The 16,007-nt window shown below is 37.9% G+C and overlaps 1 protein-coding gene across 1 annotated transcript in view; it reads left to right on the top strand.

The window, feature by feature from the left end:
• LOC308083344 (uncharacterized protein) overlaps positions 1 to 15,506 on the top strand; it is a 29,223-nt gene extending 13,717 nt beyond the window's left edge. The window contains exons 6-15 of the mRNA XM_080425638.1: positions 290 to 482; positions 1,158 to 1,299; positions 1,937 to 2,092; positions 2,903 to 2,958; positions 3,641 to 3,816; positions 7,593 to 7,853; positions 8,997 to 9,136; positions 11,608 to 11,719; positions 12,357 to 12,615; positions 13,436 to 15,506. Coding sequence (XP_080281764.1) covers positions 290 to 482; positions 1,158 to 1,299; positions 1,937 to 2,092; positions 2,903 to 2,958; positions 3,641 to 3,816; positions 7,593 to 7,853; positions 8,997 to 9,136; positions 11,608 to 11,719; positions 12,357 to 12,615; positions 13,436 to 13,668 — 1,728 coding nt within the window. The 3' untranslated portion in view covers positions 13,669 to 15,506. The remainder of the gene's footprint in view (positions 1 to 289; positions 483 to 1,157; positions 1,300 to 1,936; positions 2,093 to 2,902; positions 2,959 to 3,640; positions 3,817 to 7,592; positions 7,854 to 8,996; positions 9,137 to 11,607; positions 11,720 to 12,356; positions 12,616 to 13,435) is intronic.
• The last annotated feature ends 501 nt before the right edge of the window (positions 15,507 to 16,007 follow it).

Below are 16,007 nucleotides of genomic sequence, written 5' to 3'. Positions count from 1 at the left end.
CTCTCAAAATGATATGTATTTGGTCGCGGACTCCCATGTCAAAATATTTTGTTATAGGGACCCCCAGAAGCAAAGATTTGAGTGAAAAATATATATTCAAATATTTGCACAAAAATGTTCACGATTTAAAAAAAAATAGCAGATCTACAAGCTCATAGCGCGGTACCCTGTGCCGCACTATGAGCTTGTATATCTGCTATTTTTGAATAGCCATAGAAATCTTAAAATGACACAGATGCGTCTCCGGATTGAAATGAGTTAGATTTATAACTGTGGTTTTTCCCTCCAGTTGAAGTGTGAGATGAGCAGCCAGGCTCCTCTGGCTCTGGGCCTGCACGTGTTGGAAGTGGTCCTGGAGGACCACCCGGTCCGAGACGTCAACCTGTCGTACGCCAACGGTAGCACAGCCGTCAGGAGAGCCTTCAATGTCACCATGTTGTCCCCTCCTCTCAGCACTGTCACTCTGCTCTTCACACTGGAGGGTGAGAGACTGGAGTCAACTTTATTGTCACATAGCCTAACACAGGGGCAGTGGTGTAAAGTAACTAAGTACATTTACTCAAGTACTGTACTTAAATACAATTTTGAGGTACTTTTACTTTACTGGAGTATTTCCAATTTTTGGTAATTTTACTTCCACTACATCTCAGAGGCAAATATTGTACTTACTTACTCCACTACAATTATTTACAACTTCAGTTACTAGTTACTTTTCAGATATAACTTTGTAGATTTTGATTATTATTACAAAACATACATTACCCACTTCAGCCCTATATACATTTCGGCCATTTGAAAATAGCCGATCTACAAGCTCACAATGCGTCGCAATGCGACTCATTGTGAGCTTGTAGATCTGCTATTTTCAAAAGATTTTATTCATTTGAAAACTTGAAATGGGACATTCTGCACAATGAGTACTTTTATAATAACTACATTTTGATGCAAATACTTTTGTACTTTTACTCAAGTCAATTTTGAATTCCGGGCGTTTACTTGTAACAGTATTTCTATATTGCAGTATTGATATTTTTACTTAAGTAAAAAAAACAAAACCCTTTTTCCACCACTGGAGTGTGTGTGTGTGTGTGTGTGTGTGTGTGTGTGTGTGTGTGTGTGTGTGTGTGTGTGTGTGTGTGTGTGTGTGTGTCTTACAGTTCTTCCTCCTCTGCCAAGCTGCTTCTCGGGTCACGTCGTGCCTCGGTTCGTGTCCCCGTCACCCTCACAAGGGAGTGTTCTTCACGCCTCAGTGGGAGACGCATTCCAACTGCGTCTCCAAGCTGTGGCTCAACATGCTAAGTACTTAAACTTCAAACCAATTATGTTCATAACATGTTCCAGACATATTAGAGTACGTCTGACATAAATGTCAGAGCTTAAATCGACATGTAAATGTGAAATAAAAGCTTAAACATACCACTTACCTCAGTTCCGTCCATAATGTTGCAAGTACTAACTTCACTGTAAATAATTTTTATAACATGCTTTTTATTACATTTTTATGACATAGAACAGTGGTTCCCAAGGTGCTTGTCTGTTTGGGGGTAGTCCAACATCATAACTAGTTTTTTTGTGTCATTGTAATTTCAAAAATAGTCAATATTTACATCTTGACGTGTTGTGATCGTGTAGATCTGATATTTTCTAGGGATTATTATTAGGTTTAAAGGAACACTTCAACCAATCTTCAAGATGACACCATTTCTGGTTGCTTGTCTCAGATGTAAAAAGGGGGGACCAGCTGGAATACAACAATTTAGTATTTACATTATTTCACATTCCAAAACCCTAACCCTGACCCCAGGCCTAATCCTAAACTGAGGGAACATAGGGCTGAGGGAACATGGGCATGACCCCTTCCAAATCATGTGAATTCCACTCACTTACTCTGTTCCTCTCTTGTCCTTGTTGTGTTGTTGTGTTGTTTTGTTTCCAGTATCTCAGACTTCCAGCTGAGCGGTCCGGCCAACATGAGCAAACAGCTGCAGGATGAGAGGCTGGGGAAGGTATCGGTCAGCATCAGCTGGACTCCTCAACTCAGTGACCTGTTCCGCTTTGTGCCGCTCTGCTTCACTGCCGAGACGAATGAAAGGTGCTTTGTATTATCTATTTACAGTGGTGGAAAAAGTACTCAAATGTTTTACTTAAGTAAAAGTATCAATACTGCAATATAGAAATACTCAGTTACAAGTAAAAGTATTAAAAATGTACTTAAGTAAAATTACTAAAGTATTGGTATCAAAATGTACTTAAAGTACCAAAAGTAGAAAGTACTCATTGTGCAGAATGTCCATTTCAGTCTTCAAATGTTTAAAATAAATAAATAAAGTATAATATTTGGCTCTGAAATGTAGTGGAGTAAAGTAAAAGAACAACAAATTGGAAATACTCCAGTAAAGTAAAAGTACCTCAAACTTGACCTTAGGAACAGTACTTAAGTAAATGTACTTAGTTACTTTCCACCACTGTCTATCTATACATTCTATGTAACTCATTTGCAGAGTCATGCAATGACTGGGGAATAAAATGCTGATCTATAAACTCACAGCTTGTGAGCTTGTATCTGCTATTTTCAGCTATTTTCAATATGTCCTAAAAGAGGGGTCTTCAGCGTTTTTCAGGGTAAGGACCCTTAGCTGAGAGAGACATGAAGTAGGGACCCGTACTACATATAGGATCCATGTTAACAATGTTTAACCATTTAAACCCTCAATACTTTGTAAACTTGACCTTTGGCTCTGTACTTGGTCTGCTCTTTTTTCCCTGTACATGGTCAGTGTTGTTAAATATACATATGAATGAACTGTATTCTGCACATGGGGGTAATGTAGCACTACTGTATATCTACACTTAATGTTCAGTAACATCAGACTGATCCTCTTCCTGTGTCGTTGTCTTTCAGCCAATCAGAGATGAGGTGTGTCATTGTGATGGTGACCAGAGCAGCTGCTGAAAAAGGTCAGATTAACCCTTCATGGCCTCCCTATTTTCACTTTTGTATCATTTTTGTAACGCTATATTAACCTATTAAGACCGGGAACACATCTGTGTGCCATTTTAAGATTTCTTTGGGTATTAAAAAATAGCAGATATACAAGCTCATAGCGCGGCACCGAGTGCCGCGCTATGAGCTTGTAGATCTGCTTTTTTTGGATAAAATCGTGAAAATGGGTGCAAATCTTTGAATATATATTTTTTAAGCGAACATGTGTAACTCAAATCTTTGCTTCTCGGGGGTCTCTGGAACAACAAAGTTTTACCGTCTTAATGGGTTACCATTGTCCAGAGGGTGGGTGGGCGGACCGATGGTAGGCGGACACAAACGTTTAACATCCGGACCTGCGAGGAGGCGCACCGTTGCTCCGATCCGCACCAAACTTGGCACAACCACTGTTTTGGGGTCTGGCACAAGAATAGTCGCACCAAAAAGCCATAAAATGCACGCATAGGCACTACAGCAGTGTTACCCAGTGTTAAAGGTTTCTGATGTTGCTGTGTGTGTGTGTGTGTGTGTGTGTGTGTGTGTGTGTGTGTGTGTGTGTGTGTGTGTGTGTGTGTGTGTGTGTGTGTGTGTGTGTGTGTGTGTGTGTGTGTGTGTGTGTGCGTGCGCGCGTGTGTGTGTGTGTGTGCGTGTGTTCAGGCATAGCCCATGTGTCGTGCGAAGCCAACATGATGAGTGTGGTGCTGGACAAGGCCTCCATGCCAGGCATCGACAGGAACTGGCTGAAGCTGCTAGATCCATCCTGTTCTCTGACCTCCAATAGCACTCACATCATGGGCAGCATGTCACTCACCACCTGTGGCACTATACTAGAGGTAGGACAACCCAGTCACATGCACAGTGGTGGAAAAGGTACTCACATTTTTTACTGAAGTAAAAGTATCAATGCTGCAATGTAGCACACTCTGTTACAAGTGAAAGTACGGTGTACCAAAAGTACTCATTATGCAGAATGTCCCATTTCACAAGTTATCTACAATACATGTTTACAAAATCTTTTGAAAATAGCATATCTACAAGCTCACAACGCTTGTAGATCTGCTATTTTCAAATAGCCATGGTTTAAATAGGGCTGAAGTGGTTAATATATGTTTTGTAATAATAATTAAACTAGTAACTTAAGTTTTTTGATATTTGTAGTGGAGTAAAACTACAATATTTTCCTCTGAGATGTAGTGAAGTAGAAGTAAAAGTATAGAAAATTGGATATGCTCCAGTACAGTAACAAAATACCTCAACATTTTACTTAAGTACAGTACTTGAATACATATACTTAGTTACTGCATATGTACATCAAGGGCATTACCATGTACAAGGGCATTACCATTTTATTTATGGTAATGCCCCTGGCTACCATAGGAGTAATGCTAAGTTGAATGTACATCAATATGAAACTAGGTCAAACCAAACGGTATGTGAGATACCAAGTCAAAGGTTGTGATAAGAGTTATTTTATATACACACAGGTATTTCTCTTTAAAATGAGCTGCCTCTGTGTGTCTTTTTGTGCTAAAAGGATAACACAAGTCCTGGGGACTTCTTTTCCCTTGTATTCAGTTTTTTTGAAAAAAACGTATGTTGCTATAATATCAGTGGTTCTCAAACTTTTTCATGTCAAGGACCCCCAAAATTATATGTATTTTCTACTAAAAATATTTTGTTCCAAGGACCCCCCAGAATCAAAAATGTTAGTTAAGAACGGTCGCTTTAAAATATATATATATATTCAAAGATTTGCACACATTTTCACAATCTTTCAAAAAAATCGACAAGCTCGCAGATAATATACAAGCTACAAGATAATATACTGTACAAGCTAGCAGATTATATACAAGCTCATAGCGCGGCACCGAGTGCCGCGCTATGAGCTTGTATATTATCTGCTATTTTTTAATAGCCAAATAAATCAAAAAATGATACAAATGCGTTCCGCATCGCGTTGTTTCCTGGGGTCCCAGGGAATGGCAATTGCCACCCCATAGTGTTCACGTTTAACTTCAAATCCAGTTATCTTATGCATATTTCCTCCACCTTTGAAAGTTTTATTTTTGCAGAATGATGCGATTTTAGATCAACACCTGTAGACACTTGTTTTCTATCTGCATGCAACATTCATTCATTACTTTCAAACTGGCCTCACTGCAGTATTTGGGGCAAGTCATTATAGGGGGAAAAAGGTATTTTTCTGTCGCAATGCGTTGTGAGCTTGTAGATTAGATTTTTTTTGCTGTTTTTAAAATCAGGCTTGAGTGGTTTTTAAGTGGTCTCTCACCACCTGTGTCACTGAACTAGAGGTACTGCAGGACACTATGAAGTGGTGACATATTGTACTGAGGGGAAAATCCATGCCTCTTTTTTTCACTGGTGTAAAGTATACTCAAGTACTGTACTTAAGTACAATGTTGAGGTATTTTTTTACTTTACTGGAGTATTTCTAATTTTCAGTACTTTTACTTCTACTCCTCTTCTCAGAGGCAAATATTGTATTTTTACACCATTACAACTATTTGAAAACCTTAGTTACTAGTTCCTTTGCACAATTATCAATTATTATATTATAAAACATACATTAGCTTGTAGATCTGCTATTTTCAAACATGTAATACTTTTACTTTTGATACTTTAAGTACATTTTGATACCAATACTTTTGTACTTTTACTCAAGTAAATTTTGAATTCTGGACTTTTACTTGTAAGGGCAAGGTCCCACCGCACTTTTATTTTACCTCTGGGGCGCAATCTGCCAATGTTTGTCAATGCAAATGCGTTGATTGCATTGGCAGATTCCCCCCAGAGGTAAAATAAAAGTGCGGTGGGACCGCACCCTAACAGAGTATTTCTATATTGCAGTATTGATACTTTTACTTAAGTAACATATCTACTTTTTCCACCACTGCTGCTTTTGATACCCCCCCTCTGGTCATAATTTGTTTATGTCTAGTGGGAATATGTTTTATCCCTGTTTCTGGTCACACACATATGCATGCATATCTTGGGAAATGTAGACTGTCTGATATGTTTGACACATATCCTTTTGGGAAATGTTTACTGTCTGATATGTTTGACATTAATATGTTTGATATCATAACATCACAATGTAAGTACTTAACTATAAATATAGGTTAACCACTATACTGGCATCTCTATTTTGGACAAATTTGAATAATTTATTAATATAAGCTTACGTGATTAATTCATGGTGTATTTGTGTTAACTTTGTGTCCCGGGAAGACACCAAATAAATGTCTCTTTCGGGTCTCAGACTAAAAAGTTTGGGAACCCCCTACAGTAGATTAGACATTACTCACTATTATCACCAGTGGTGTAAACTAACTAAGTACATTTACTCAAATACTGTACTTAAGTACAATTTTGAGGTATTTTACTTTACTGGATCATTTCCAATTTTCAATACTTTTACTTTTACTCCACTACAATTTTTTTAAACTTTAGTTACCAGTTACTTTGTAGATTTTGATTATTCTTACAAAACATACATTACAATGTGACGCATTGTTAGCTTGTAGATTCTACTTTTGGTACTTTAAGTACATTTTGATACCAACACTTCTATACTTTTACTCAAGTACATTTTGAATTCCGTACTTTTACTTGTAACAGAGTACTTCTACATTGTAGTACCCCCCCCTTTTTCTTTTTCTTACCCCAAGTCCTAACCTACCCCCCTACCCCCCCCCCCCTTTTTCTTTTTCTTCTCTTGTACATATTTTTCACTCTTCATACCAGTAACCTGTAAGCTGATTGTATGACATTCCGTATAGTAGTGTGTATATCTGTCTGTCTCTGATATGTCATCATGATTTGTGTGCATGGGGATCTCATCTTAAACAAGCTCAGTGCTTAATGAGTCTTCCAGTTTAGTAGACCTTGTATTGTGAATTTGTACTTCCATGTACTGATGTTCTCATGTCTTACTAAATAAAGTACATCAATCAATCAATACTTTTACTTAAGTAAAACATGTGAGTAGCCTACTTTGGAGGTGGTGCCATGGTTTTGCACTTTTTCTGTTTTTCATGTGTCTATGAGGTCGATAGAACTTTATTAAGCCCCCTGGTGGTGTTTTTATGGTGTTTTATGTCTTCTCTGACTATTTTGAGTTTCTACCTGGAGGCTGAAACCTTGAGGGTCAAACGTGCCAATAGAGAAACAGTGCTTTAGTGACATAGTAAAAACATACCCTCCCCCTCATTATCATAACACAACAGGTGTGGGCATGAGGAGGAGGAGGAGGGACTAGGACAGGTGGGTGGTGCTAAGGTAGTGGAGGAGGTGCTAAGGTGAGAACCAGGTATACTTAATGAACTGGAGGCGTGTCCACATAAAAACATAATTTTAACAATTTCTGTAAAATTTTTTGAAAAGAATCTTCCTCCTAGTATAACCATAATACCTGATGATTATGTTCATGGGGGGGGAAATCACTGAAAATCACGGCACCCTGTCTTTAAGTTTGTGTCCCGGGTCTCAAACTAAAATGTTTGGGAACCCCTACTGTAGATTAGACATTACTCACTATTATCACAATCATCATTACTTGTCTAACTGAATCTTGTCGCTGTGTTTATAGGATACGGGGGACTTCCTCGTCTTCAAGAACGAGATCGATTCCTATGAGCTGCCGACCGCCATCATAACCAGACGAAGGAGGGTGAAGATCGGATTCTTCTGCCAGTTCCCCAAGTCCATCAGCCTGTCCAGTCACTACCAGCTGCACAAGACCGACTACGTGTTCACTGAGTCCGCCTTCGGCAGCTTTGGCTACACGTTTGAAATATTCACCGATGCCAACTACTCCACCAGAGTGGAGCCGTCCGCTTACCCAGTGCAGGTCAGGGTTATTAAAGTTACCTAGAACCAGTGGTGGAAGAAGTGCTCAGATATTGTGTTCAAAATGTTACTTGAGTAAAAGTACAAAAGTATTGGCACCAAAATATACTTAAAGTATCAAAAGTAAAAGTACTAAATGTTTGAAAATAGCAGATCTACAAGTTCACAACACATCGCGATTTTTCAAGATTTTTCAGAATCTACAAGCTCATAGTGCGGCACGAAGTGACACACTATGAGCTTGTATATCTGCTATTTTTGAATAATCACAGTATAAAATGACACTGATGCTTTCCCAGTTTTAACCTTATCTTGTTCATTATAAAACCATTTCTGTCATCTCAGTGAGTCACTCAGTGAGACAGTTCAGAAACCTGCCTACCAGTGACATCATCGATGGAGTTTCCAAGGGAATTTAATCTACAGAATTTCTCCTGGAAAGTTAGCATGCTGAAATAGAAGCCAAAGTTCTTGCTTTAAAAATTTTTTGTTTGAAATCTTGTTTGAAATGGCCAAACCTGCCTACTGATGATGTCACTGGTAGTCAGGTTTCTGAACTGTCCACAGCCCACTATATAGACACAGTGAGTGGGCATACAGGGTGGCATCTTATTATATCAATTATTACATGAAGATACGGTTGAAAATGGGTGAAATGATCCTTAACTAAATATGAAAATCAGGCTTTACTAATTGAAACTGAATTTGTTTGTATGTTAGTTAGTGTTTACAACCCTAACTAACATCATAGAGACACTGTTCCTTGTTTTAGTCTTTGTTAATATTTCATACATTATGACTAGTATGACTAGTGGGTATGAAATCTTATCTCTCAGTATTTTTTAGCTGTGCCAGTTTTAAGCCCTGCATGTTGTAAAAAAAAAATTGAAATATTCAATCTTCTATTTTCACTATTTTCCTGATCTTTTTTGTATCTCACACCTGACTATCCCATATATCAAACTAAAACTAACACTAAAACTAATACAATAAAACAATAACAATAAACATTTAAAAAAAAACTAAACTAGCAAACGTGCTTTAAAAACTAATCAAAACTTAACTGAAAAAGAAAGGTCTAAACAAAATAAAGAATAAAAAAAGGAATTCAACTAATGCCAAACTGTCCTAATGTTGCTTTTAGGTTAAGCTGATGGAAAAGATCTACATGGGCATTCAGGCTCAGTCTGACCTGCCAGACGTCACCTTGTTCGTTGAGTCCTGCATAGCCACTCCTGAAGAAAACCCAACGACCGACATCTCTTATTCTCTCATAGACCATGGGTAAGAAACCTAGCCTGGAATCCATTCTGAATTGCTACGTTTGTCTTTTTCTCACTTTTTCGCTACTCAGTCTGGCCAGGGGCCTATTTGGCTCGTATTTCCATTACGTAGGCAAGTGAGGAAGTGACTCGAGTTTTACATTGGACAGCACTGGACACCAGCCTCTCCCGTTCTCTCTATAGATGGGTTTCCTGTTTGTAAACATCAGAGGATGATGCGCGCGCAGTGGCGGGAGTAGCCTGTAGAGGGCGCTATTACCCGCAGCAGCTCTGGCATTGTACATTCAGAAAATAAATGGTCTTCACCAGGTTTAATGAAAGTAGATTAAATGATGCAGTTTGTAATATCTTCTTTACTCAATAAAAATGATTTGTCGAAAGTTGGATCTGTTTGTATATAATAGCAGCATTATGCCTATTATGCCTATAATAGCAGCATTATGCCTATCTAAATCCCGAAAATAACGAGAGAGTGAATGGCACTTCCGGTTCGTTCTCCCCCGCGCATGCGCAGATTGCGCACTCTGCTCTGTGATGACGTCGCGCGGAAACCCATCTATAGAAAACCCTTCCTGTTCTCTCATAGAAACCCTGCCAGCATAGACATTGGGTATGATCTGACTTGAAAAGGATACGTTTTTTTACTAATCGACAGGAAAAAAAAACATTTTGGGGGTGAACTATCCCTTGAACCCTTTCGATTCAAGGACCCCCCAGTCTGATATATTTCTTTCTTTTTGTTTCTCTCTGGGACCCCAGTATACACTTTAAAATCAACTGTGTTGATCAATTTGCACACATGTGTACACGTAAGGATCCATTTGGACCCACAGTGGTCTAACTCAAAATCATAGATGCTACACATTCGGGAAAAAAAATAGCAGATCTGCATCACCTTGCGTTGTGGGCTTGTAGATCAGCTATGTTTGGCGAACAGATTGGTGTAGAGGAAAAAGAAGAGGAGGGGACATAGTTATAGGAAGAGACGTATACATAGGGTTTTACCCTTCAAGACCGGGAAAGTATTATTTGTGTCATTTTAAGATTTCTTTGGCTATTCAAAAATAGCAGATCTACAAGCTCATAACGCGGCACAGAGTCCAAGAGGAAAATAGCAAGAGTCGCATTCTCCGGTTTACTTCCTGTTTCTGCGTGACGTAGGTGGACACCTTTTTAGGAGACAGGAAGCAAGTTGGAGTCTATTGATTCCAATGGAAGAGTGAACGTGAACACAGCTTCTGAACCATTCTTTAGCTCCATGGTCACTGAACTAAATATTGGACCCGATCGTCACAAGACACAAAATATGCACGATTTTCATACTAAAATGGCTTTTTTTGTGACACAAGGGCTCTGTCCCTTATATTATATTTTATTATTATATTAGATTTTAACTCTATACTCTGTCCCCAAGATGTTCTAAAAACTGATAAACTGAGATTCTATATGAAATCATTATGGACATTTCAAAAATTAAATACATTTTTTGTTCCAATGCTCAATAATATAATTTTCCATTATTAACTGTCTTAGGTATGATTTGGGAATCATGACATTTTGCTAAACATAACATTCATGCCAAACACATTATAGTCTATAGTGGTAAAATATATACCTTATAAATAAAAGGACCTGTTACAATGTTGAGCAGAAACAGGAGCACATCTAGCATAATAAGACTGAATAATATGTGTGTGTTTGTTGGGGGAATTTCATAGGTTTCTTAAAAGCATTTTTTCCAATAACAGTTTACTTTCAAACATGTAAAGCATTTATTTTCTTTAATGAAGAAAATACACAAATACACATCCATATGACGTTGTCAGCCAGGGAGAGGGGAGGGGGAGGGTGGTGGGATGGTCGGGGGAGAAGCAAACCACGCCTACTTAGGAGACCATTTGTAGGATTTGTGTACTACTTCGCCTCTAGTGGCTCCAATGGAGAATGTGTATCTTCCTATATTAACAATCTTTGACAGAGTGCCGCGCTATGAGCTTGTAGATCTGCTATTTTAGAAAAATCATGATAATTTGTGTAATAAATGTATTTATATATATATTTTAAGCAGACATTTGTAACTCAGATCTTTGCTTCTGGGGGTCCCTGGAACTAAATGTTTTACACATGTTTGCTTAAAATTATAAAAATTCCAAGATTTGCATAAAGTTTCACGATTTTTCAAGCTCATAGCTTGTATATCTGCTATTTTTGAATAGCCAAAGAAATCTTAAAATGACAGAAATGATGCTTTCCCGGTCTTAAAGGGTTACCTGGTGTACGGTTTATATTCTTATATATAAAATATATAGTTAATGTATTTATTTGAATTAGACAAAATCCTAGGTGTTTCTGTTGTACTTGTATTCAGCAAAGTGGTGAAAAATATTCAGACAATAACCAGGATTATTTATATTATATACAATGAACTTGTGTTTAATGTGTTGAAATAAAATGTATATCTTTTATACAAAGGTGTGTGAGGGATGAGACATTGAAAAGCAATTCATCTGATCTCAAGTCATTCAACTTTGAGGTCCAGGCCTTCAAATTCACTAGTCCAGGCCTTGGCATTCAATATTCTGAGGTGAGACAATTACACTATTATTTATGCATACTTCACAGTTTGATTGAATGCTTGATGTCTGTTATTTTTTCGATAGCAGACCACTTCTATTAATAGGGCATAGCAGTGGCGGCCATTCTCTGGTTCCACTCAAAAATAGTCCATGCATTTTTCCCATAGAGATTTCCAAAAATCAATCAATTATTTTAAGCCTACAATCAACCCATCCAGGATCCTGGTGAATCATGACCATAACACATCTATTTATTCTATCTATATTTTAGACTAAGTCCGGAATAAAAAATGTGCTTGAGTAAAAGTACAAAAGTATTGGTATCAAAATGTACTTAAAGTACCAAAAGTAAAAGTGCTAAAATGTTTGAAAATAGCCTACAGTATGTATAAAATAGGGCTAAAGTGATGTTTTATAATGCAATAATTTATATCTGCAAAGTAACTAGGAACTAAAGTTTTCAAATAATTGCCTCTGAGATGTAGGGGAGTAGAAGTAAAAGTATAGACAATTGGAAATACTCCAGTAAAGTAAAAGTACCTCAAAATTGTACTTAAGTACAGCACTTGAGTTAATGTACTTAGTTACTTTACACCACTGTTATTAATTCATAATTCATAATGTATGTTTGGGTTATGTCTACAGGTGTACATTACCTGCTCAGTCATCCTGTGTGAGACGGGGAACCCCGTGTCCAGATGTGCTCAGGGCTGCATGAGCAACCCCTCACGCAGACGCAGACGCTCCCTGGCCATGGAGACTGGAGTTCACTACATTACCCAGGGTCCTTTCCGGGTGGTACCTGCTGATGACGTGATGGGTGGAGGCGTAGGATTGGTCGATCCAGCTGATGAGGTCATGATGACTGGAGATCAGTTTGCTGATGACCGGGCTCTCACTTCAGGTAATAAACAAGGATGATTTAAGGGGGTATTTCACTTTAAAAGTTCTGGGGTCATTTTAAAGTTAGCCTCGACCTCCAGGCTTTTATTGTTTAGTTTTGCTAAAAAATAAAAGCCTGGACCAGCATGTCGGTGTACCCGGTATAGGAAGTGTTTCATTTCCCCAACCAACCAGAGTGCAGTGGGCGTCGCTCGTAATGTTGTGTTGACGGGGCGGGGGCTGACGGACAGATCGGTGAACCAATGGGATCAGGCGCATTCCCTCCGCTCCTCTATACACGAAAGCAGGAAGGCTAGTGCAGCCTATTTTAAAGTGTACTCTGGCTGCTTGTGAGCGCCCCAGACCGTTTGGGGTGAAGTTGCTTTATTAGATATTTAGATATTTGATATTTATTTGATCACATCCCTGCTTCTGGTGGCTGATATTGTCTTTCTAATGAATGTTATAGACTCATTGAGAACACACGTCCCTGCTTCAAGTGCTGTAATTGTGACTGATATCACAGATGTTTTATGTTTTTATTTAAAAGAAAGAAAGAAAGAAAGTCAGACAGAAAGAAATTGAAATTACACAGCCTCAACACACATTAGAAGGACAATATCAGTCACATACTTACACAGAGGGTTGTGTCTGACCAAATTAATATCAAATATTTAAATATTGAATCGAGCAACTTAAAAATGGTTTGAGGTGCACAAGTGAAATACCCCATTCAAGTCTGTCTGTCTGTCTGTCTGTCTGTCTGTCTGTCTGTCTGTATGTCTGTCTGTCTGTCTGTCTACAGTATCATAATCTAACGTGTGTTTCATATATATTTTCAGTGGATTCTCCACCATATTCTCCAGAACCCAGGGCACCAGCAGCAGCAGCAGCAGCAGCACCAGCAGCAGATGAAGCCGTCCTGGTTGTTCTCAGCAGTAAAGTCAGCACTGTGTTCTTTGCCAGTGCTTTCATTGCAGCAGTAGCAGTGCTGGCCTTTCTCATCGGCTACATTAGCAAGAAGACCAGAGCAGACGACAAGAGAGTTCTGCTGGACGCAGAAGAGGAGATGTAGATCTCATAAACATCACAATGTTCACCTTATTGTCAACAGTTAATCTAACTAATCAATGTAATGTACAAAAACCCTAGTGAAAGTAGAAGATCTACAAGCTCACACATCTCAGATCTGTGAGCTTGTAGATGGTCTATTTTCACTATTTACACGAAGCCGTTGGAGACAAAGTATAACATAGGGCATAGTTTTGATGAAGTAAATTATTTTCTAAAATATTTTTGAAAAGAAAACGTGCTTCTCGATTCCTTGACAGAATAATTGCTAAGGAATCTGATACACTACATGTTGCTAACAACTTGGAAACATTGACTTTTGGGGCATATTATTTTGGGGCAGATAGAGGGGCTATATTTTAACCTGTTATTAAAGATACTTACTAAAGGTGTCTAATGCTAAATAAGTAATTTCCGGGTCTGTGCAATTTTGTAATGAAGACAAGCAAAATTAAAACAAGTAGGCTTTTTACTGTTATTGGAGGCAGATTTTTTACAGTGTGGCCTTATTTCAATTCCATTTGTACACTCTGTCTGTCTGTCTGTCTGTCTGTCTGTCTGTCTGTCTGTCTGTCTGTCTGTCTGTACGTATGTATGCATGTATGCCATGATGATCTAACATGCTCTGGTATAGATATTATTTAAAGGACAACTTTGTTTTTTTACAACAAGGTTTTGTAGTTGTAATGACAATGATTAAAAGATGGATGTTAAAATGTTAAGGAAGACATGCCAGCCTACATTTTTCAAATTGGCCTGATGTTGGCACTATAACAGGCAGATTCACGTTTTGGCCTTTAACTCTTGAACTGTAGGATATGTACAATCAATAAAAAATGTTCCCTGGATTCCATGGCAATTCTTCCTTGGGCTAGAGGGAATGTGCGTGCAAAGTTTCACGACAATCGGACGCTGTGTTCATGATTTGAGGCATTTTGTACAAAACGGGCCACTCCTGCAAACTTTGAAAGCCCATCTTAGCCAATCAGGATGGAATATGAAAAATAGGACAGATCTGTCTTGATCACATGCCTATAGAGTTAATGTGTACTAATTTGCGTGATGTTTGGACAAAATCTGTAGGAGTCATATCAAAACATTTGTTTCGCAAATATCGGCCTCCTGGTGGTGCTATAACAGGCCGATGTGAACATTTTTTGCTCTGGCCTTCATGCCTTCGGCCTTGTGGAGACAAAAAATAGCCGGCTTATTGAGTAAAAAATTGCATATTTACCAATTACTCGAATGCCCCGAAAGCAATAACTGGATCAATTGTAACACTATCATTATCACATATCACAACATTATCATTACAAACTAATAAAATAACTCTTGTTTGTAAAAAAAACAAAAAAAAGTCCTTTAAGAGAACTGGAAAAAAACTTTATTATTACAGTAGTATCAAAACACATGAAATATGCAAATATTCATGTATACTGACTTAATTTGTTTAAAATATATGGTTTTTTTTCTTCTCAGAACTGTTTCTTATTGTTTGAAGAGTGTGGAAGCTTAAAATCTGATTACACAAAGGTATTGTGTCAAAACATATGTTTTGAGGTGAGAGTGACAGGTGGCACTATAGACCATGGGGGGGCATTTGAACTGGCATTTGAACTTGCAGAAAGTAAAGAATTTGCTTTAAAAAATAGCCACAAGCTTATAGATCAACTGTGTAGGGTTTTAAGTGATTAAAGTATACTGTAACTGTAGTTATAGCATATCAAAAGACTGTATCACACAGTTCCTTTATTTGTTTATGTTTTATACCTATCTTCGTTTATACTATCTGGATTTGTGTTGATGACATAATAAAGGTAGAAATGGTCAAATGTGCTTGTATATGTTTTGTTTTGATGTGAGGTGTTTGTGATTTATTCTTTGTCTATCCTCTACAAAGTAATACTTGGCAGCCTTAGCACAGTGGAATTATTAAATCAATAATTTATACTTAATAGGCCACTTCTCCCATTTTCAACCTATTTTCATACAATACTTGAAACAGAGTATTTCTATATTGTGGTATTGCTATACTTTTACTTAAGTGGAAAATATGAGTGGATCTGGCACATATTGTTAATATGACCTTCATATGTTATTAATCTCTAGACTGAGAGAATCAAGTACTACTATTACTAAAGTATTTTTTAAATAATAATGTTAACATTACTAAGAGACCACAGTAACACTGTCAGTTGTATCTGTAATGCACGTTTTTCTTTTTTAATCTTCGTATAATTGGTCCTCACTAATGTTCATTATAATATGGTACTGTTTTTGTCTTCTCACTCTGTGTGTCAGAGGAGGGCTGTGGACAGTTCACAAACCCGCCTACCCGCCTAA

The sequence above is a fragment of the Gymnoscopelus braueri genome (genome assembly GCF_963280865.1).
Source record: "Gymnoscopelus braueri genome assembly, chromosome: 1".
In the NCBI taxonomy this organism is placed as follows: Eukaryota; Metazoa; Chordata; class Actinopteri; order Myctophiformes; family Myctophidae; genus Gymnoscopelus; species Gymnoscopelus braueri.
This window is presented reverse-complemented; position numbering and strand designations above follow the sequence as displayed.